The sequence below is a fragment of the Podarcis cretensis genome (assembly GCF_951804945.1).
Source record: "Podarcis cretensis genome assembly, chromosome: 13".
Classification (NCBI taxonomy): domain Eukaryota; kingdom Metazoa; phylum Chordata; class Lepidosauria; order Squamata; family Lacertidae; genus Podarcis; species Podarcis cretensis.
Genome location: NC_137182.1, coordinates 32,529,762 through 32,553,116, shown reverse-complemented (window position 1 = coordinate 32,553,116; position 23,355 = coordinate 32,529,762). Strand labels below are relative to the sequence as shown.

At 39.8% G+C, this 23,355-nt stretch overlaps 2 protein-coding genes across 2 annotated transcripts; both read left to right on the top strand.

The window, feature by feature from the left end:
• Window positions 1-6,069: 6,069 nt before the first annotated feature.
• Window positions 6,070-21,928, top strand: LOC307201569 (olfactory receptor 14A16-like; the record flags this gene model as incomplete). The annotated part of the gene is given in 4 exon segments (XM_079950852.1): window positions 6,070-6,294; window positions 15,218-15,329; window positions 15,332-15,334; window positions 21,339-21,928. Coding segments are annotated over 4 exon segments (930 nt in total).
• On the top strand, window positions 11,407-12,354 carry LOC307200167 (olfactory receptor 14I1-like; the record flags this gene model as incomplete). Its single annotated transcript, XM_079948582.1, has 1 exon — window positions 11,407-12,354. The coding sequence occupies one exon, from the start codon at window positions 11,407-11,409 to the stop codon at window positions 12,352-12,354; it is 948 nt and encodes a 315-aa protein (XP_079804708.1).
• Window positions 21,929-23,355: the final 1,427 nt, after the last annotated feature.

Genomic DNA, 23,355 nt, shown 5'->3' with positions numbered 1-23,355 from the left:
AAATGCAAAACATCAGATATCAAAGTGGAAGTGTCTTGTGTGTATTTTGTCCTGGCCCCAGATTGGAATGCTATGAGGGATATATTTGTATCATCCTACAAAAGTTGTATTTCTTTTATTTTCTGTTTTTGCTGGTGGCCACTGCAATTCTTTGGGGTTTTAGTATAAGAGAGGAAATAATTATAGTCCTTTTGATAATTAATGGGCAGGCTAATCTCCAGTTTGAAGTTGTGAATTCTCTGAGGAATTGCTGAAGAAAAACTTTCCCCCTCCACATTTGAAGAGAAGTTTCCCATTTTGTTTAACTAAGTTGAGTCTCTGCCATGGAGAAAATGGTCAAAATTCAGGACTGTAATGTTACGTTTAAGGAATAAATTTGTATTAATATTTGTGTGAATCACACTCATAATTGTTTGGGGAAGAAACACATGAGCCAGTATGATTAAATGGTTAAGAAAACTAGGAATTATTATTATATTTAGGACTATTCATTTTTTATTTTATTACTAGTTATTTAAACATGATTTTTGAAAAAGGAAACTTATGACTACATAGATAATTTTGAGCTGTTATCTATTAAAGCAATACATATACATAAACTTCCTCCAATCTAAAGTTACAACACAATAATAATTACCGGTATACCATGTGTAATAATAATAATAATTTATTATTTATACCCCACCCATCTGACTGGGTTTTCCCAGCCACTCTGGGCGGCTTCCAACAAAGTATTAAAATACAGTAGTCTGTTAAACATTAAAAGCTTTCCTAAACAGGGCTGCCTTCAGATGTCTTCTAAAAGTATGGTAGTTGTTGTTCTCTTTGACATCTGTTGGGAGGGCGTTCCACAGGGTGGTTGCCACTACTGAGAAGGCCCTCTGCCTGGTTCCCTGTAACCTGGCTTCTCCCAGTGAGGGACCACCAGAAGGCCCTGGGTGCTTCTGTATGGTCTTTCCTTCATTACCTATTCATTGAGCAAGCGTACAAAGAACTCTCTCTCTAAGCAGCCCCCACTGCACGTGATCTCTTTGCATTCCTTTCTACCTGAGGGGGTTAGGACATTTGAGCAGAGCATGTCTCATTGTCAAATGTAGACACTTAGGGATGTGTTTACAACCTTGGGAGTAAAGCTGCTCCTAGCACAATATAAGGCAGTATAAAGAAACAATAGGCCGAAGGCTTCTAGGCTGGCTAGTTAGCTGAGCTTATACTGTAGGTCTCCACGTGCATCAGTTTTACTTTTAAGAAAATCTGAGTATATTCAAAAATACTTAAAAGGAAACAACTAGAAGTGATTTTTAAAGCTTTTCGGCAGCTGTCAAGACAGAATGCCTTAGAAAATATTGACACTAGTATTGCCAAAATACGATCAGCTGCGGACTATAGCAAACTGCAGACACATTTCTTTCTTATTAGCTGTGCCCTGTTGCTCAGGCCAGGCTTAAACTCAATGATGTAACACCTGGGGGGAAAGATGCAACTCAGCAGCCCAACAATGGAAGTTAAGTGAAAAAATATATCCACAGGCACCATGTATTTTCCCTTTGTGCTCAGGTAGGTTGGAACAAAAGATAACCAAACACTGCAAAATATCAACATGCTGAACGTGATAAACTTGATTTCAATAAATCTGTCGGGTAGTTTCTGGGTAGGCAAAAAAAGCCATGCTTGGCTGACAATGGCCAAGAAACTCATATAGCCCAGGACAGAGTAATACATGACAGATGATCCCTTGTTACATTTTATCTGTGTGAAAGTGACTTTACTGGCACTTCCAATGAGTTTTAATATGTTTTTGAAATAAAGAAGGCAGCCCTCAGACAACTTCACAAGTATTGTTGCCAAACCCATGCATTGATTGGTTCATTGATATGTGCTCTAATCCTCATATCTGTCTTCCCATCCACACATGGGGGACTGCAAGGAAGAAGAAGAGTAGTTTGGATTTGATATCCCGCTTTATCACTACCCTAAGGAGTCTCAAAGCGGCTAACATTCTCCTTTCCCTTTCCTCCATAACAACAAACACTCTGTGAGGTGCGTGAGGCTGAGAGACTTCAAAGAAGTGTGACTAGCCCAAGGTCATCCAGCAGCTGCATGTGGAGGAGCAGGGAATCGAACCCGGTTCACCAGATTATGAGACTACCACTCTTAACCACTACACCACACTGGGACAAAAAAGCTGAGCTCCCTCCAAAATGCAGTGTGCTCTGGAATGCTGCATCAGACACAGAGTGCTTATATGAATAATTTCTTTTTGTTTGTGACAAAAAACAGAGGCAGCAATAATTGGAGTGGGGGAGTTCCAGTTCTGATCAGCTGTTTAGACTCATGGGAGTGTTTTCCCAAAATGCCAAAGCAGATATCCAATGAACCTCCTACACATACAGCTTTTAAAACCTGATTTAGAAATAAAACTGCTACACCACATTTTGGCAAGGGTGAAAAGAAGATGTAAAATTCTCAGACGACTCTATTAATATATGACCTACAACAGCTAAACAAAAGACTTCACCTACCCACAATGAAACCCGCTTGTTTTTAAAGAGCCTAGGTAAGTTTTGATTTTTGAAATATTAATTTAATGCTATCCATAGTAAGAAATCTATTATTCCTTTTCTTTTCTTCTTTCATCATTCCCTGTCTCTCCATCTTCATCTCTCTCTGGCTGTTACTCTTACAGCACAAGTTTCCCTGAGCAGTTTTGTTGTGGTGGTGGTGGTTGCTTCTGGGAACAGAAATCCAAATTAATCTAAAATTGCCACCCAGCCACTCAGAGATTATCTAAGTCATTATGCTGAAGGTTGACTTGCTCTCTCTGTCTGCCTCACCCCAATTCCCTGTGCAAAGACTAGGGATGGGGCAGCATTGTAAACCACACAGGAGGGCAGAGGCTACCGTAGGAGGCATTGGGCAGGTCACAAAACACAAATCCAGTTCTGTCCTCTAATATTTGGCTGCTTCTTGCTTATTGGGCTGCCTAGCTTTTCCTCAGTGGCTTTTTCAAAGAAAAGCTGCAATGCAGCAGTGGAGGTACCAACATTTGTAAGGTTGGCCCAAGACATATTGGTACCTGGGGTGAACATCAAAACAGCACTGCCGGGAAAGAAAGTGTGAGTGAAGATATTCAGGAACAAGCAGAAAATAAAGATCTACACCATGGTTTGCTGCCCCTGCTACCTGAGACGGTTACCTCACCTCATGGGTGGGCTGACTCTGAGCATGTGTAACATGAGCAGAACAATGCATGAACATAAATGAAACCTCCTGGCTGTCTTGATGCTTTTGTACTTAATCAGACACATTTACCAATTTCAAGGAAAGAGGAATTACTTTAGAGAAATATTCACATACACTGTGCAAATCTGCTCATGCAAGGAGCAGGTGGAAGCAGGAATGTGGCAACACACTGAACAGTTAGCCCACAGCTAACAAACCACCAATCCTCCCCAAAATGTGCTAAAAGATTTTCACACCAGCAGCGACTGCTGATTTTGCCACAGATTAGTGATGCAGGTGGCACTGTGGTGTAAACCACTGAGCCTGGGACTTGCTGATCGGAAGGTTGGCAGTTCAAATCCCCGTGATGGGGTGAGCTCCTGTTGCTTGGTCCCAGCTCCTGCCAACCTAGCAGTTCGAAAGCACGTCAAAGTGCAAGTAGATAAATAGGTACCGCTCCAGCGGGAAGGTAAACAGCGTTTCCGTGCACTGCTGTGATTTGCCAGAAGTGGCTTAGTCATGCTGGCCACATGACCCGGAAGCTGTACGCCGGCTCCCTCGGCCAATAAAGCGAGATGAGTGCCGCAACCCCAGAGTCGGTCACGACTGGACCTAATGGTCAGGGGTCCCTTTAGCTTTACCTATAGGGAAATATGGCAACCTGTTTAGGGCGTATTGTTACCTCCCGGAAAAATTTTCAGATGACTCTACGAATGTATGATTAGTCATGATCTACAATAGCTAAACATAAACATCACCTACCCACAAAGAACCACAGCTGTTCTTAAAGAGACAAGGTAAGTTTTATTTTTTGAACAGTGAATATAAAGCAACCTATGGTCATAAATCTATGATTCTTCATATTGGTATTCATCATTCCCTATTTCTCCCCCAACATTACTCTTGGGCTGTTACTCTTTCACCACTTTTTTTTTGTTGCTTCTGGGAACAGAAACCCAGATGAGCCACTCAGGGTTGATCCAAGACCTTTTGCTGGCTGAGATGAAGGGTGCCTTCCTCTCCACACCCCGTTCCCTTCTTAAAGACTAGATATAGGACAGCATCTTAAACCACATATGAAGGCAGCAGACTTGTAAAGAGGCAGGTCACATAGCCCTAATCCAGCTCTGTGCTCTTAGTACTTTCCTGCTGTACTACCTAGCTTTTGCTCAGTGCCTGCTCAAATAAATGCTGCAATGCAATCCAGGATGTGTCACAGGAGCAGAATCACATGCACATACATGCTGCCTCCTGGAGTCTTGGTCTGGCTGCCATGCTGCTTTTTCACGCAGTCAGACACATTCTCCATTTCCAAGGAAAGAGGAATTAATTGGTTTAGAGAAATAGTGGCATACACATTAAATCAACCCTTTTTGGAGCAAACAGTCCCAATCATTGATTTTCATTATTACGTTTCTTGTGCAAATCTGCTAATGCAAGGAACAAATGAAAGGAGGAGTGGGGCAATAGAGGTTAGTCACTGAAAAGTCAGCCCAAAGCTGACAAACAGCCCCCCCCCAAAAAAAAGTGCCAAAGAGTTTGCACCCCAGCAGTGACTGCAGATGTACAATGGGTTATTTTTTGCAGATTTTGCTAGAGATCTTCTGTGGAAAATGTGGATTAAAGGGGGGGGAGTACAGCCTATATGTGTACTTTGTATGCATATTGTCCTCTAGCTGCTGCAAAAACATGCATCATTAAGACCCATAACTGAGTAGTGAGGCCCTTTGCACACATATGTGCAATATGTGTGCAAGTGGCTTCTCTTTCTGATGTTCCATCTAATGCACAGATATCAAGGGATAGCTAGAGGAATATAGAATCATGTTGCAATGCACACATTTGTGAGTCGAGGCCCCACCCCCCACTTTATGATAAAATAAGACACATGGACACAAGTATTTTAGGTTAATGGGCTAAAAAAGGCCACAACTTTATTGGTTACAGAATGTGAGTGGTATTGGTTAGGCATTGAATCCAAACTGACTATATTTGACTCCTGCCTGCTCTGCCGGGAGTCACACAAGGGTTAACAACCAGTAGGGGAAGCTTGTTGACGCAAATCAACTGGAAGCTTTCCTCTAGAGTCACTGGAGGATCGTGCCATGGCCCTTGTCACCACCTGGGCTTTGGACAGGAACCACGACCACTGAATTCCTTTAACGGAATACCCTTCAAAGGGAGGGGTAAGTGATGACCACAACCTCCCCTCCAACACACAACGCATTTTCCAATGTCAAACTGCCAAACCTTGCAAAGATGTGATGATTTGCTTTGAGGTAGGCAAAAAAACCAAGTGGCTGGTGCCAATCTGCCAAGTGGAAAAAAACCCCAACCATGCCTCTTCAACAGGCGACCAACTGAGGTCCATAACAAGCTCAGTTGTTGAATGCATGAAAATAAGAGGGAGGAAAGGAGGGAGGGAGAAAGATCCGTGTGTGCAGGAAACAAACAGACTGAGCCACAGTTCCACACTGGTTTAAGAGCGGCAAACCATGCCCCACAGCCAGCCATATTGGCTGTCTGTGGGCATGACACAGGCCAGGGACTCATTGATGCAGTGGGCCATCCATGCCCTCTGCGAAGCGTGGGAAGCGATACCTGCTCACAACCCCTCCCCTTGGCGAAGAGGAGAGGCTTTGCAAAAGGTGTACAAGGGAAATGAGTGGACATAGTGAGTGGGAAAAAGAACCATCATATTGTTTTCCCAGCGGGAATTAAACAAAGGAAAATGAGATGCATTTGACTGTTAAATTAAAGGAGCTCTGTTTAAATCAAACTAGATAATCAATATTTGTATGCTAAAAATTCTTGATTTCTTACTTGTACAGGTAGCATGTGAACAAAATGCACAATCTTACATCCATGACTGTCTTTCTGCTGCTGGAATTCTCAGATGTTCGAGAACTGCAAATCTTACACTTCTTCGTATTTCTGATAGTGTACTTAACGGCAATAATAGGGAATCTCCTTATTGTTATTGCTATTGTGCTTGATCATCACCTCCACACACCCATGTATTTCTTTCTACTGAATTTGGCCATCATGGATCTTGGAACAGTTTCAGTCATGGTACCCAAATCAATGGCGATTTCCCTCCTAAATTGCAGATTTATTTCTTATTTTGGATGTGTTGCTCAAGTTTTCTTTTATTTCTTATTTGGAACATCAGATTATGCTCTGCTAACTATAATGGCACATGACCGTTATGTAGCCATTTGCAATCCACTCCACTATGAAACAATTATGCACAAAGGAGCCTGCATTCGAATGGTAGCCATTGGGTGGATTATTAGCCTTCTTAATGCCATATTACACACTGGGGGCACATTTGCCAACAGGTTTTGTTCTAATTCTATCAATCAATTCTTCTGTGAAATCCCAAAATTATTGAAGCTCTCCTGTTCTAACTTTTACTTAGTGGAAGTTGGATTTATTGTGCTAAGCTGTAGTATAGGACTTGGTTGTTTCATTTTCATCATCATAACATACATGGAGATCTTTTCTACAGTGCGCAAAATCCCTTCTGTCCTTGGTAAGAAAAAAGCCCTTTCCACTTGCCTCCCCCACCTCACTGTTGTCTCTGTGTTTCTGTTCACTGCAGTGTTTGCTTATACAAGGCCTCCCAGTGAAGCTTCTTCTGATCTAGATATAGCTTTTGCTGTGATGTACTCTATAATTCCTGCCACATTGAATCCATTCATCTATGGCATGAGAAACAAAGAGATCAAGGCTGCCTTGTGGAATCTCTTAGTGGTAGGGCATTCTTCTAAAATCATATCCAGAATTCTATAAGAAAGCATTGACTTTCCCCCTATAATCTGTTGTAGAACATCTGTTTTGCATGAAGGCAGCCCTTGGTTTAAAACTTGGCATCTCCAAGCAGGGCAAGGAATGATGCACTGTCTGAAGGCCCAGAGAGCCACTGGAAGTCCATGCATAGAATACAGAGCAAAATGTAACAATGGATGAATGCATATCAGGCAACTTTGACACAAATTCCCCCTAATGCGTCAACTTTATTCTGCATGTCTCCATAATTTGATCACCTGTGTCTTCCAATGGAGCCATATATCCCATGAACGACCCTATGAAGCCTCAGTCCTCCAACAGGGGGCTGAGAGGGATATATGCCCAATGCCTATGCTAAATACTACCAAATTGTGAAATCAATAAAGTTGTGGCCATTTTTTAAAAAATCCCAGAACATTGTCTTGTTCACTTTGTTCACCTTCTTAAATTGGGCCTTGTTCTCAGAGGTGGGGGGAAATACCATCATCTCATCCACACCATACATTTAAAGCACTCTTATCACCCTTAAAGATCCATGGCTTTCCTCCACCGAATCCTGGAAAGTCTGATTTACTGAACAATATGAGAGCTGTTAGGAGACCTCAACAAACCAAGATTCTGGGAACTTTCTCTTTATTGCATCCTCTCTCTTTACTGAATACAAAATGCACCTCCATTTAGGTAGTACTCGGCAAAAGGCTATAATCAAAGTTCTTTTGGGGTCAAGAGAATGATATGGGAAGTGGCAATTCTAAGGTAGGTTTCAGTGCTATCCTCTTATAATAGGAATTATATTACTACATCTTATTGAACCAGTTGGAATTTTGGCAGCCAGGTTCTGCACTAACTGAAGCTCCTAGGTCATTGTCAGGGAACTGCCATCGGAAGGACAGGTGGTGAGAAGGCTTCAGGAGAATAGGAGAGACACTTCTTCAGCAGAAGAGGGAACCAGTAGGGGGAGTGCGGGAGCTCCAAAGGAAAGGGAGTCGGAGGGGAGGCTCTGGGATACTTCCAGTGAGAACAGTGAGGAGGTATCAGGACAACCTTTAAGGACCCCCACCCCTCGCCGGAAACTGTCACGCAGGGAATCCAGGAGGCGCATGTCCGTGAAACAGCTTTTATGTTGGAAACGTTTCCGCAAACGCCCACTGTCAGATTCTACCAGCGACTGACGGAGCCACCCCGAAGGGCTCCGCTCAAGGCAGGGCTTCACTACACTGAGTGAGCTCTGAGGGATCAAGCTTTAACGCACAGGCAGCTCATTATCCCACCACAGTCATATTCATGTATAATCCAATATATGATTCAACCAGGAGGTTACCAGAACATGGATTGCTATGGAAGTCTATCTCTATCTAGAAATGGCAACTATATTTGAATGTAATCAAACAAATCTGAACTAATGCTAACCATAGATTCACCACACGTGTTGTCATTTTTCATGCATTGAGGAACATCTTGTAGATGTTATTTCTTTGCATCTGCAACTAACGTGGAAGAAGAAACATTACTTTGAGGAGTTTAAATGCCACTGTATTCTGCTCTGGTCAGACCTCACCTGGAGTACTGTGTCCAGTTCTGGGCACCACAGTTCAAGAAGGACACTGACAAACTGGAACGTGTTCAGAGGAGGGCAACCAAAATGGTCAAAGGCCTGGAAACGATGCCTTATGAGGAACGGCTAAGGGAGCTGGGCATGTTTAGGCTGGAGAAGAGGAGTTTAAGAGGTGATATGATAGCCATGTTCAAATATATAAAAGGATGTCACATAGAGGAGGGAGAAAGGTTGTTTTCTGCTGCTCCAGAGAAGCGGACACGGAGCAATGGTTCCAAACTACAAGAACTTCCTGACAGTAAGAGCTGTTCGACAGTGGAATTTGCTGCCAAGGAGTGTGGTGGAGTCTCCTTCTTTGGAGGTCTTTAAGCAGAGGCTTGACAACCATATGTCAGGAGTGCTCTGATGGTGTTTCCTGCTTGGTAGGGGGTTGGACTTGATGGCCCTTGTGGTCTCTTCCAACTCTATGATTCTATGAAACAATGTTTTCAGATCAGCAATGCTGCACTCTTGGGAATAAGATCCCCAAATGGCAAAAGAAACTCAGAATAGCTCACTTTCCCATGTGTGCTGTCACTATTAGTTGATGCAACATTTAATGAATTTTACTGTAACATAGGCAGTCTTCATAAAGGCAACAAATCAATTACATATTCTATACTAAGGGTCACAGCAAGGGTAATGTGATCGGCTGGGAAAATGCAGGGACTCTCAAATCATCAAAAAATTCAACCCTAAAGCAGCTGGAGGGGAAACTGATTATTATAAATAAAGGTAGTTGAGTAGTTTTCTATTATTTTGATGTAATCTAGAGGTGCTGGTCACTTTTTTCATTTCCAGTCATCTATTGAGTTTCAAGTGGTCTCATGTATACTTGAAACATCAGAGTAATGATGCAGCCATCCTTAAACCATTCTACTTTACCAAATGTCTAACTTGTTAATTGTTTCCAATTTTTAAACCTTATTTAAAGTAGCCTAGCCCACAAATTTATTTGGGACTGGATCTAGGTGAGGCAAGACCTTATTGAGCATGTTTATAGTATTATTGTGCTATTCATTTTTAGGGAATCATATGGGGGGGAGTTGCTATTTATCAAACAATGATTTTAAATCCTTGCTGGACAGTCTCTTCTTGAACAATTATCGAGAGCAATAAAAAAGCCTGTCTGCATCTCTAAATATATTATTGGATGTATTGTCACTTCCTGCAAGCATTTTAAATGACCTTTTATTTTTGTGCTGCTGACTACTGGCAGCTCCAAAGAGTTTTAAAATGTTTTTGAAATAAAGAAGGAAGTATTCAGACAACTTCATAAGTACTTTTGTCAAAGCATGCATTGATCGGCTGCAGTAATCCTCATAGCTATGTTCCAAACTGCATATGGGTCTGCAAGGGGCAGAAGGAAAGAGCTCCCTACAAAATGCAGTGGGATCTGGGATGCTGCATCAGACTCAGAGTGCTCATATTAACTATTAGATTGTGTGTGTTTGTGATTAAAAGAGAGGCAGCTATAATTGGGGGCGGCGGCGATGACTTCTGATTCCAATCAGCTGTTTTGGATTCATGGGAGCAATTTTCCAGAATGTCAAAGCACATTTCCAATTAATGTCCTGCACATACAACTTTTAAAAACAAATTTAGAAATATAACCGCTGCACAATATTCTGGGAAGTACCAAGAAAATATGAAAACTTCTTAGATGATTGTATGAATGTGCAATTAGTGATGATCTACAACAGCTAAACCAAAAACATCACCTACCCACAAAGAAACATAGCTGTTTTTAAAGAGCCAAGGTACTCATAAGTTTTTGAACTATGAATCTAATGATACCAATGGTGATCAATTTATGATGCTCTTTCTTTGTTTTCATCATTCCATGTTTCTCCCCCTACATTGCTCTTGGGCTGTTACTCTTTCACCACTTTTTGTTGCTTCTGGGAACAGAAATCCAGATTAGTCTAGAACCATCACTCAGCCAGTCAGGGTTGATGTGAGAACTTTTGATGGCTTCTATTTTGACTGGTATTTTGATAAGGACAACCCTGTGTGAATGCTACAGAAACATTCCAAGGATGACTTGCACCAAATCCACAATGAACTAACCATGCTATGGATAAGGGTGTGAGTAGGAGCTTCATCTCCCCCCCACACTACCCTTCAGTTACTTCTATGCAGGGATAAGCTGAAATGGTACTGCATCCTTTTTTATTGAAAACTTTTGACAGCTATGAGTCAGTGCCAGTCACTGGGGTGTGTGTGTGTGTGTGTGTGTGTGAGAGAGAGAGAGAGAGAGAGAGAGAGAGAGAGAGATGGGGAGTGAGTGAAGGTGGGAGAAGGAGAGAGAATGGATGGGTGGAAGTCCTGTCATGGCTATGCAGCTGAGGTATGTATTTGAATTCACTCCCCAATAGGAGCTTTCTTTTGGGGTAAACTAGTGACCATCTAGTGTCACCTTTGTATAATGCACTTAAAATGTTGTATTTGCAGCTGTAGAGTCTCAGAAATATTCAGAACACCAACAGAAATGAAAATTTCAATGATAATATAGTCAATATTATTTTGTATTACAAAAGAATATTAATGTTTTTTGGGTGGAAACTGCGCTTCTTAATACATTTAATAATAATAAATGAATGAGATACAGCTTACAAATGGAATGTTTTGGTGTCATCACTATGCAAAACTGTTTCACAACTGTTCATCAAAGCAAAATCTGATGGAGTTTATAGTGAAATATTAATAAACCTGTTTTAAATAACCAGTTAATATTGCCATATTAACACCTCCCAGTTTCTTCCTTCTACAGAATGAATGCAAGTACTGAAGACAAAATGAGCAATCTTACATCCATTTCCATGTTTCTGCTGAAGGAATTCTCAGACATACGAGAACTACAGATCTTACATTTCTTTCTGTTCTTAGGATTCTACTTGACAACCCTGGTTGGGAATCTTCTCATCATTGTTGCAGTAGCCTTTGACTATCATCTGCACAAACCTATGTATTTTTTCCTAACAAACTTGGCATTGATGGATGTTGGCTCCGTTTCTGCCATCATACCCAAATCTATGGCCAACTCCATCATGAACAGCAGATCAATTTCATATTCTGGGTGCGTGGCTCAAGTTTTCTTCTACTTCTTCTTTACATTCGCTGATCTTTCCCTTCTAACAGTAATGGCACACGATCGCTATGTTGCCATTTGCAACCCATTACAATATGAGATGATTATGTACAAAGGAGCTTGCATTCAAATGGTTGTCACTGTGTGGATTCTGAGTCTTCTTTATTCCATGCTACACACTTGCAGCACTTTTGCAATCACCTTCTCTTCTAATGTTGTCAATCAGTTCTTCTGTGAAGTCCCAAAGTTACTAAAACTCTCCTACTCTTACATTTACCTGGTTGAAGCTGGGCTGATTGTGCTTGGGTGTTTTATAGCACTAGGATGCTTAATTTTCATCCTCATAACGTACATGCAGGTATTTGCTGTAGTGCGCAGAATACCTTCAGTGCATGGTAAGAAAAAAGCCCTCTCTACTTGCCTTCCCCACCTCACGGTGGTATCTTTGTTTCTGGGCACGGCAATCTTTGCCTATGCAAAGCCTCCCAGTAATGTTTCTTCCTTTCTTGATGTAGCTTTTGCTGTGATCTATACCATAATTTCTCCCATGTTGAATCCATTCATCTACAGCATGAGAAACAAAGAAATCAAGACTGCTTTGTGGAAACTCTTAGATTTCAGGCATTCTGCTAAAAGTACATTTAGAGTTCTATAGAAATGGCTTCGTTTCCTCTTCTGCATATGTGTGGTTAGCACTGGAATTTTTTCCACTTTGCAATGTAAGCATTTTAATATTCATTAGACATTGCTCTGTGATTCCTTCTCCTTATTATCCATGTCTTTTTAGCCTTGATTGTTCCTCTTCATTCCCATTGTGAATTGTTTATTTCATTTACAAGAGATTCAAATATAATAAAAGACAACAACCATTTCAGCAACAACATCAAAATCTAAAGCTTTGTAAGACAGTTTTGAAGGAAACCAGGTTTCACCTCATCATAATTATGTTTTTATTGTATTGTTCACCTTGCAAAATCTCATAGCTCAGTCAGTAGAGCATAAGACTCTGAATCTCAAGGTTGTGGATTTGAACCCATTTTGGACAAAAGATTCCTGCATTTCAGGGGGTTGGACTAGATGACTCTTGTGGTCCCTCCCAACTCTACAAATCTATGATCTATGACTCTATCTATACTGTACCATTTGCAATAGATTGTAATAGCTTATATGCCACTACATTATAAAATTATTATGTTTGCTCATTAAGACTTCACCCTTGCTCACTTCATTCAACATGTCTCTGTTATTTCCTCACATTCGTCCTCTAGAGATTCCTCTTTTCAACCCATGTAATTTCTCTGCTCACTTTTCACCTTCCTAGCCCCATTTCTGAAGCTGCCTTGATGTTATATTCTGTAGTACCACTTTGCAACCCTATTTTCACCTTCACCCCAATGTCCATGCCTTGCGATCCATTGCACACAAACTACTGCCATTGTAAACTCCTGCATCTTTCTCCTTGCACTCATTGAAACTACTAAGCACACATCCTGCCCAATTATGCAGCCACCATTCCCTCCTTTTTGTCATACCCTTCCATGCCCCTTATGCCATCATCTTTCCACTTTTTTCTTGTAACTCCATTTGCACCCCACTTTTCACCATCACTGTCTTTCCCCTCCTCCCTACTTACTTTTCACAACCCCTCCACTTCACAAACACACCCATTTCCATGCCCTTTCTTCTCTGTTTTCTGTGCACACACCCCTTTAATCTTTTTAAAAACAAAACAAAACAAAAAGTCCCTCCCTTTTCTATGTAATCTTTGCTCACTGAGTTTTTCTTCTCACTTTCCTCTAGCTCTCCTTTATTCCACCCTTTCCCTCTCAGGTCCCTCCCTTTCTGCCTCCCACAATCACTCTGTGACACACTCTATGTGTATCTCTCTCTCTCTCTCTCTCTCTCTCTCTCTCTCTCTCTCTCTCACACACACACACACACACACACACACACCCCTCATACCACATACTGAATACATGTACACACATGAATACATAATGCAGGAAAAGCATTATTTGTTTTTTGGTTTTTTTTACTGCTGTATAGAAAAGCACATGAATCTAACATTTGAAGAGTTTGTAAATAAACTTTTTAAAAACTTGCTTGCCAAATGTGTGGTCTCTTTCTATGCAAAGGGAAGAGGTGAACTTTGGAAGCAACGTAGAAGTGGATGTTTTAAAGGTCTAATGGCCTGTATCACCTTGCTTTACTTTGCTGCATGTTTTGTGATTTAAATCTCTGCTGGGGTTCTCTCATCCAAGAGTACTTGCCCAAAATCTGGATCTTGACATCCAGGAATTGTTGCATTAGTTGATATCTATCTCATTTGCCTTTGTCTCAATGGAACAGCATTGTCTATGGGGTGGTGTGTAGGGGGAAGGAGCACTCACTTCACTAGATAAATAACTGTGGTTTGTTATACACCAGTTCTCCTATAATACTGATGTTAAAATTTGAACTGGAGATGTGGGCCTTCTTTCAGATTCAGTATTTACCTCAAGGAATTTTAGCCCTACATATCATTCTTACATAGATACAATTATGTTATATTAATCGTGTATGAAACCCCAATATCATCTACTGAATCAACACTGACTTCTTGAATACACATACACACATATACTGTACATATATACATACAAATGTCAGAACACTTGTGAACATTTTTCATGTTTTCAATCACTTGTTGCATTTATTTCATCATGCCTGCTAAAAAAAGTAGAAGAAGCAACATGAACTTGAAGAGTTTCAACAATGTTTTCTGATCAGCTGTTTCATCAACTTGGGAGTAAGATCCCAAGTTGACAAAACAGTCCAAAACTAATTTGCTTTCCCGCATCCTTACATATGCAGACATTTCAAAGACAAAAAACATCAGTTACATGTTCTGTGACAAGGGGCACAGGAAGGTTGAAAGTACTTCATGGAGAAGATACATGAACTTGCATATCTGTGGCAAGAGAAATCAAATCTTGCTATTAAAGGTATTTCAAAATGCTTTAATGGGATTGAGTAGATTTGATGTAAACTTGACGTTTATCAAGTTTCTCTTTTCCTATCATCTATCCATGTTCAATTGGTATCATATATACTTGAAACATGCTGCTGCTGATTCAACTGTCATCATACTGTTTGACTTTAAAATGAACAATGGTGCCTTGGTAAATATTCCACATAAATGTAGGAAAGATGCAATGAGGAACTTGTTTGAAATAACTGGTTAATGAATATTGACACGTTGACACTTCTCAGATTCTTCCTTCTACAGAATGAATGCAACTAATCAAGGCAAAATGAGCAATCTTACTTCCATATCCATCTTTCTGCTGAAAGAATTCTCAGAAGTTCGAAAACTACAAATCTTACACTTCTTTCTGTTCCTAGGAATGTACATGACAACGGTGACTGGAAATCTTCTTATCGTTGCAGCGGTAGCCCTTGATCATCATCTGCACAAACCTATGTATTTTTTCCTAACAAACTTGGCACTGATGGATGTTGGCTCCATTTCTGCCATCATACCAAAATCGATGGTCAATTCCATCATGAACAGCAGGTCAATTTCATATTCTGGGTGTGTGGCTCAAGTTTTCTTCTTCTTCTTCTTTGCAGCATCAGACCTTTCCCTTCTAATGGTAATGGCACACGATCGATTTGTTGCCATCTGCAACCCATTACAATATGAGACAATAATGCACAAAGCAGCTTGTATTCAGATGATCGTCATTGTGTGGATTACAAGTCTTCTTTATGCCATGTTACACACTTGTGGCACGTTTGCAAACACCTTCTGTTCAAACACTGTCAATCAATTTTTCTGTGAAATCCCAAAGTTACTGATGCTCTCCTGCTCTAACATTTACCTAGTTGAAGCAGGGTTTATTTTGATAGGGGTTTTCATAGGAATAGGATGCTTCATTTTCATCATCATAACATACATGCAGGTGTTTGCTGCTGTGCGCAAAATTCCTTCAGTACATGGTAAGAAAAAAGCCCTCTCAACTTGCCTTCCCCACCTCACAGTTGTCTCTGTGTTTGTGTTCACTTCAATCTTTGCCTATGCACGGCCTCCCAGTAGTGTTTCTTCTGACCTGGATATTTTTTTTTCTGTTATATATACCATAATTCCTCCTATGTTGAATCCATTCATCTACAGCATGAGAAACAAAGAAATCAAAACTGCTTTGTGGAAACTCTTACATTTAAGGCATTCTTCTAAAAGTATATTTAGAGTTCTATAAAAACCACGTTGTATCTGTTTCTGCATGTGAATGGTTGGCCCTACAATTTTTCAGCTTGAACTGTAATCATTTTAATATTTCTTAGGGATTGCTCTGTGTTCCCTTCATCCAATTTTCTATGTTATCCATCCATTGTTGTCCTTCTACCACTTTTAAGATTTTCTATTTCACCTCCAACACATTCAAATGTAGTGCAATCAGACTTAACGGTGTCAGCAAATCTTAAGAGAAGGTCTTTTGATTATCTTGTTAATTTAGAAAAGGTTTGATTCGGTAGAAGGACGTTATGCATATATTGGTTTCAATTTGATAATAAAATATATTTTAAAGTAATGCATTGAATATGAAACTTCATGCTGCAGACAATAAATAATACTAGGAATGAAATATATTGTGGGGTAGTACTGTCAAATATTTGAGGGCTCTGCATTCTTTATCTCTCTCATTTGAGAAAGTTATGGGGCAAGTTCCAAAGGGGGGGATGCACTGGGACATCCAATCTCAGTAATCATGGGTAGGAGGAGGGGTTACGCTAAGACCAGACCATGTCATTACCAAGAAGGCAGGCCTAGTCATTGTTTGAAGACTATCCCTGCCTCTGGGTCTGGTCTTGACCGGTTGGATACTGGAATCAACAAGGGAAACCCACATGACCTGAAGGTGTTGCTGTGCAATGCTAGGTCAATGATTCATAAGACCACTGCCATCCATGACTTGATTGTGGTTCCAGTCCTCCAGCAGGAGGCTGGAATGGATATGCACTCAATGCCTGAGCCAAAATTCCACCTATATCTGTAATGAATAAAGTTGTGTCCATTTAAAATCCAGATAGTTGTTTGTCTGAATTATTAATCATATTTTACATGTAGAGACTGAGCCAGGGATTGGCAACAATGCGACTGGGCTTGCAAATTATTATATTTTATTAAATTTATGTTCTGCCCTTCAGCCCAAGTTCATAGGATGGTCTACATTATAAAAATGCAAAACACGTAACAATAAACAAACAAAGCAGCTCTGCTGAGACAGGACTCAGCAAAATACCTTAACCTAAGAATGTATGTGACAAGCAGGCTAATATGGGTAGTTACACTTCAAAGGTAAGTTCCAGTGCCAGCCACTTATAATTGGAGTAACATGAAAGCCAGGTTCTGCACCAACTAAGGCTTCTTAGTCATATTCAAGGGCAACACGATGTGTAATGCAATGCAGCAGTTCAATAAGAAGGTTAACAGAGCATGGACTGCTGTGAAAGTCTAGCTCTATGCGGAAATGGCCACTGCTAAATAATCCACCAAAACTTATAGAATATATTTCATCCCACCAAATGACAATGTTAGATCAAAGAACATTGATAGAAGTTTTTCAGCATGGTTTTAGAGAAGCCCTCAATTGCCTCACTTTATTGATAGAAGTGCTTCTCAGTCTTGCCAGTACCTGCCAGCAGGGTCACTTCCCATTCCCTTCTGCTTAGAAAAGTTATAGCATAAAGCTGAATAAGGCTGTGGGTAAGATAGGTCTTCAGCTTTGTACCAAGTAACATACAGTAATTTCAGACGTATGATTTAAAGTAATTTAAAGTCTTCACATGAGGAAATTGAAAAATAACTGATCACATTCAAATTACATATAAAACGCCCCAGAAGCAATTGTTAGCTGATCATAGAAATGGGGAAAAGATTTGGAGCAATTTGCATTTAAAGGCAAAGCTTCCTAATTTACACTTCCCAAGACAATAGTTTTTTTTTGGGGGGGGGTTAATTGTCAACAGGTGTAGAACTATAACCAATCAGATGCCCTTTTCCTGGTATGTGGCCAGCACCAAATATATATCTCCCTGACCCCAGGGTTTTTCTTCAACCAGAACTCATCAGAACTCAGTTCCAGCACCTATCAGGTGGGTACCATTGCTATTGCAAGGGAGGTGTTCATGGTGAGTTCCAGCACCTCTTTTTCTAGAAAAATATCACTGCTGACCCCATTTAAGCGGGACAAGATCTGGGAAAACCCTAAATATACAGAACTGGGTGTAACTTAAAGATCTTAAAGGATATTTAACTAAAAAAAAAGAATTATGAAATATTATTCCAATATGTGATCACAGTGGGGAGACTAACATGGACATGAACAGAAGACTTTACTATTACTCAATATGAATGGTGGTAGGAATTAATGGAGGTGAAGTTGACCTAACTGAATTTTCAACTACATTGAAGTCAAGGTCATGAAATCTCTGGGCTACACTACAATGTGATAATAGAATGACACCAGTCACAAGCATCCACTATGTGCATCATATGTGAGGTCTGGATTGTTTGAAATGTCCTAATTTGTGCAGTGTCACTCACTTTTTTTTCTTAAGTGGAACAATCATGCTGGCCAGGCTATTGCATTTATTGTTTTCCACACAGAATATCAACCTTGTATGTGATGCAATATATTTTGGGGAGAGTATAGTGCTCCTTTGTCATAAAAATAGGAACACTCCTCATGTGCTTTACATAAGACACATTTCGATCCATAGATAATTTCTCTTGGGACCACTACTATTGATGCTGCTGGGATTTGTAGTTTCTCCAAGGACACATGCAGAGTGTAGAGTCATAAAACCTTGTCACTTCAAGGTACATATTTACCCACACAGCTCATTGCTATAGAAGATATGGAAAATCAAGAAGCTTGTTTTAGAGATTTTGACTTTATTTTCATGAAATACAAATGAAGAAATCAAGCAAGACTAATGACAATGCAGCATGCAAAGGTAAAAAGGAAGGAAAGAATAAACTCTCCCTCCTAGTGTTTTCCCTATTGTCATGCAGTAGGAAATGCCAAAGAATAATTTGTTATGCAGAAAACTTGGCAGGTGGCAGGACATAATCCATCACAACATCCTCTCCTTACATCTGCTAAATGCACTTTAACATTGAGAAAGCAACTGCAAGCTAGATATTTCAATTGTTGTAAGCATTACCTAGATAACATTTGTGAAGCAGTCTGAACCCTTGAAATATTTAATATACGTGTTAAGCAGTGTGTAACTGTCAAGTCAATACATAGACTGAAATCAGTGTCAGCATCAAAAATCACAACCTACCATTTCATAGCTGGGATGTCTCTGGACTGCTTAATACTGGCAGTAAATATTCTGTAGCTGCTGTATTTTTATGGTAAAGTGCAGTAACCTGGTTTCTGCATGCATCTGTTCATGTGGTATGGACTCCATACAGAAAGCAAAAGATCTGTGATTATTGAAAAGCAATCCCCTTTAAATTCAATGTGACTGACTGCCAGATATGTGTACCTAGGATTGCACCCTTACCTAAGCACATGCACCTTGCATTTTTGTACGTGAATATAGCTGACTGAACACAGTGGGATCTACTTCTGAGTGCACACACTTGCACTATTTAAATGTCTGGGTTAATGCCCTGTGTATGCACACTTCTCTTTTGCTGAATGCAAACTTCCTCTACTCTCTCTTACACACAAAAACATACATAGTGTCTTATCTTCTCACAGGAACACAACATATGTTGTCTTTAATTTTCACAAATCTCTTCATCTCGTCTCATTTGTTAGACTTCAGCAGCACAGCTGGGAGTGTGTGCACCCTTTTTCAGCACACTATGTGACCTGTGTCCCCCCCACCACCAAATGCAGTGACTCTGAAGAATCAGCTGTGCGATTCAACACTTAATTTAGATATATTAGCTAAAATAGTCACTAGCTACCAAATACTGATTCTTTAATGACACATATAATTCAATAATCAAACCATCTCCTGTTTTATGATCAGAATTAAGATCTATATAGTTCTGAAAATAAAAATTGCTGAAAGAATTGTTAAACAATGAGTAGAGTTTATTAGATCAGGATTACTCATAACTGGACAGCAGGCCTCCTTTCCAGCAAATGTCATTGGAATATGTGGAAATAAACAAAGTTGGCAGCATATTGGGCATCCCCATTTAAGGAAAAGGACCGTATCCTTTACCGGTATGTATAGGTACAATAGAGGTGGGGGAGGGGACTTTTTATATGTTATAAATTTATTCAATGTGACCATTTCCAAAAACTTGGTGTTAAGCCATACTTCCAGACATGTTAGTTGTGTCTAATTTGTTGCAGGAAAACCAACATAGGGCAGATCCAAGCTATACACTGAAAGCAAACTTAACTCACACTTAAAGCACACGTTTAAAGGTTCTTTGGGGGAAAATCATGTGCTTCAAATGAGCTTGGATATGCTTTCAAATGTATAACATGAAATGACCTATAGATTTCTGTGGCACTTTAAAGTTTAACAGAATTGTGGCATAGACTTTGTCGCATGGTGGAACATAAACTTTAATGAACTGAGAGCCTTTTGATTGACTAAAACAAAGTCCCTGAAAGCATATTTTCTGTCTTTTGCTCTTCTTTTTACATTTATATCCCTTTTCCCCACATAGTTCCATGTACTTGCCATATCCATGTAGGGACTTGAGAGATCCTTGTTGGAACTGCTGCCAGTCCGTGTAGACACTTTTCAGTTAGATAGACCAAAGTTCTGACTCAGAGTTAAGTAACTTCATTTATTTCCCATGTTTCTTTTTGGGTAGCAGGAAACTGTGCTTAGGAGCAATGAGAGGGTCCATGAGATCTTCTCCAGTTCTTCCCCAGTTCAGATTTTACCCTGAACCAGAAAAGAATTTTCAGGCTTTTGAAACACTTTCCTTTTCTTTGACTCAAGCAGCTGAGTCTTTGAAGGTTGTAAACCACAACCTGGCAACCACAGCAAAATTTTATGTATTTCTATTCAAAAGCATATAGGGTTGCAACTCTCTTTTCTTCCATAAAGCTGTCCATCATAATGGGGATGATATACCTGCTTTTTCATTAGCCATAATGCTAATGAAATTATATATATATATATATATATATATATTGCTTCATTTCTATCGTTACTGATTGTGACAGATCATGAAAAATGTTAATAAATTGCTGAATACATGCATTAAATAAGCGCTTTCTCTCTCTTTTGTATCAGCAGCCATGTCACATCTGTAGGAGAAAATGCCTAATTCAACTGTCCTTCCTACTTTTCTTCTCTTGGATTTTTCTGACAACTGGGAGCAAAATGTTTTGTACTTCACTCTTTTTTTAGTGATTTACTTGGCAGCCTTGACAGCAAATTTTCTTATCATCTCAGCAGTTTCCCTGGATCAACAGCTTCATACCCCCATGTACTTTTTCCTGGTAAATTTATCTGTTGTTGACCTTGGTTCCATTTCTGTCACCATCCCCAATGCCATGATCAATTCACTTTGGAACACTAGAGAGATTTCATTTTCTGGGTGTGTTGCACAAGTGTATTCTTTGTTTTTCTTCTTGATCTCAGATTTGTTCTTGCTCACAGGCATGGCGTATGATAGGTATGTTGCCATCTGTGACCCACTGCACTATGAGACAGTGATGGGCAGGAAAGCCTGCATCCAGATGGCAGCCAGTGCATGGATAGCTGGCCTTCTTTACTCAGCCTTACACACCGGTAGCACTTTTGCCATCACCTTCTGCTCCAACATCATCAACCAGTTCTTCTGTGAAATCCCACAACTGCTGAAAATTTCCTGTGATAATTTGTACCTCATTGAAGTTGGAGTTATTGCTTTCAGTGCATTTATAGTCTTTACCTGTTTTGGTTTCATAGTTGTTTCCTATGTGCAGATTTTCAAGTCAGTGCTCAGAATCCCTACTACTCAAGGACGGAATAAGGCCTTCTCAACTTGCCTACCACATCTCATTGTTGTCTCCTTATTTATAAGCACTGGTGCCATTGCCTACTTGAAGCCTGTCTCAGGTGCACCTTCAGATCTTGATCTGGTGATTTCTGTATTATATTCTGTAGTACCTCCACTGATGAATCCAGTTATTTATACCATGAGGAACAGGGACATCAAAGTTGCACTTGGCAAAATGTTTCAGTACATTGTTTCTTACAGGAAATAAGGAAGCTTTTCCCACTGTGAATCCGGTATCCAGCCCTGTGAGGTTTAATTAGAAACAATGCACTTTTATAGGCAAATGCCAGAATGAAACGGGACATAACATAGATATGTGTATGCATGTATCAATCTATCTAGTCATCCTCACCCATTTAAACTATTGCACTGAAGTTATTTGAATCCTTTGAGTTCAGTCCTGAGTATGAGAAACAACGGATACATTTTGTCAAAAGTTCATCACTGTTACAGGCGCCACATAATATATGTTCTGCATTTGTAAGAAATATATATATATATATATATATATATATATACACTAGAGTGGTGGCACCTATACTGTGGAACTCCCTGCCTACTGAGATCAGGCAGGTGCCTTCACTGTACTCTTTTGGATGCCTGCTGAAAATATTTTTGGCTAGATAAGCCTACACAGAGGATTGAAATGGCGATGTGTTTTCAGTTTATTGCTGGGTTTTTTAATTTAAAAAAATGTTTTAATTGTTTTTACTAGTAATATTGCTGTTTTATTCTTTCTTTAACTCACTTTGAAGTTTTCTACACTCAAGCACAATATAAATTTTATGAAATAAATAAAATTAATTTTAAAAAATGATCTTTTCATCTTCCACTGACATTAGTCACCTATGTACATAAAAATCCAAGGCTCACATCACACAGACCCTATTGGAGGATGTGTAGTGCAGCATCAAAGTCCTAGATTGTATGAAGTCAGCTCTAACCATGTAGTAGTCTGACCTTGCACTCTGTAGGAAACTATACTTTCTTATAAATTCATTGAATATGGTTGTCAGCAATAATATTAATGTGGGTATTGCTTAACACGGAGTAGGAATCCATTTACACATTTTAAAGATGAGTGAAAATGAACATTTTCCTTTTTTTAAATTTTTTTATTGGTTTTACATTTTTGAAACAGATTCCTAGCAGCAATATTACAATACATACAAAAAACAGACAAAAAGTAACGAAGACACAGGTGCAAACCCTCCAACAAATACAAAAAAGAAAAAGAAGAGGGGAAAAAACAACAACAACAACAACACCCACCAACATTTTTCTACTTACCAAAGCAATGGCATTTTTTCCAAGGGTGATCTCAATGTATAGCCCTGGAAAAAAACAGAGGGATGGATTTCTCCCTCTCATTTGCTCCAATGCCTTTACTTTCATGCTAGCAAGTGGAACCAGTTGAGTAGAGGTGGGGTGCAGGCTGATGTGGCATAACAATGATAGCACAACTAGAGGAAAGGAGCAGCACAGCTTCTTCTCATCTCACCCCCAATGTCACAGGTACGTCATAGGTTTTCCAGTTGAAAAAGGCACCAAATAGAACTTAGGGAGGGAGCATAAGCAACTGAACACTGCAAAGGTGGAATTCACCAAAGGCAGAGAAACCAAAGGACATGAAAT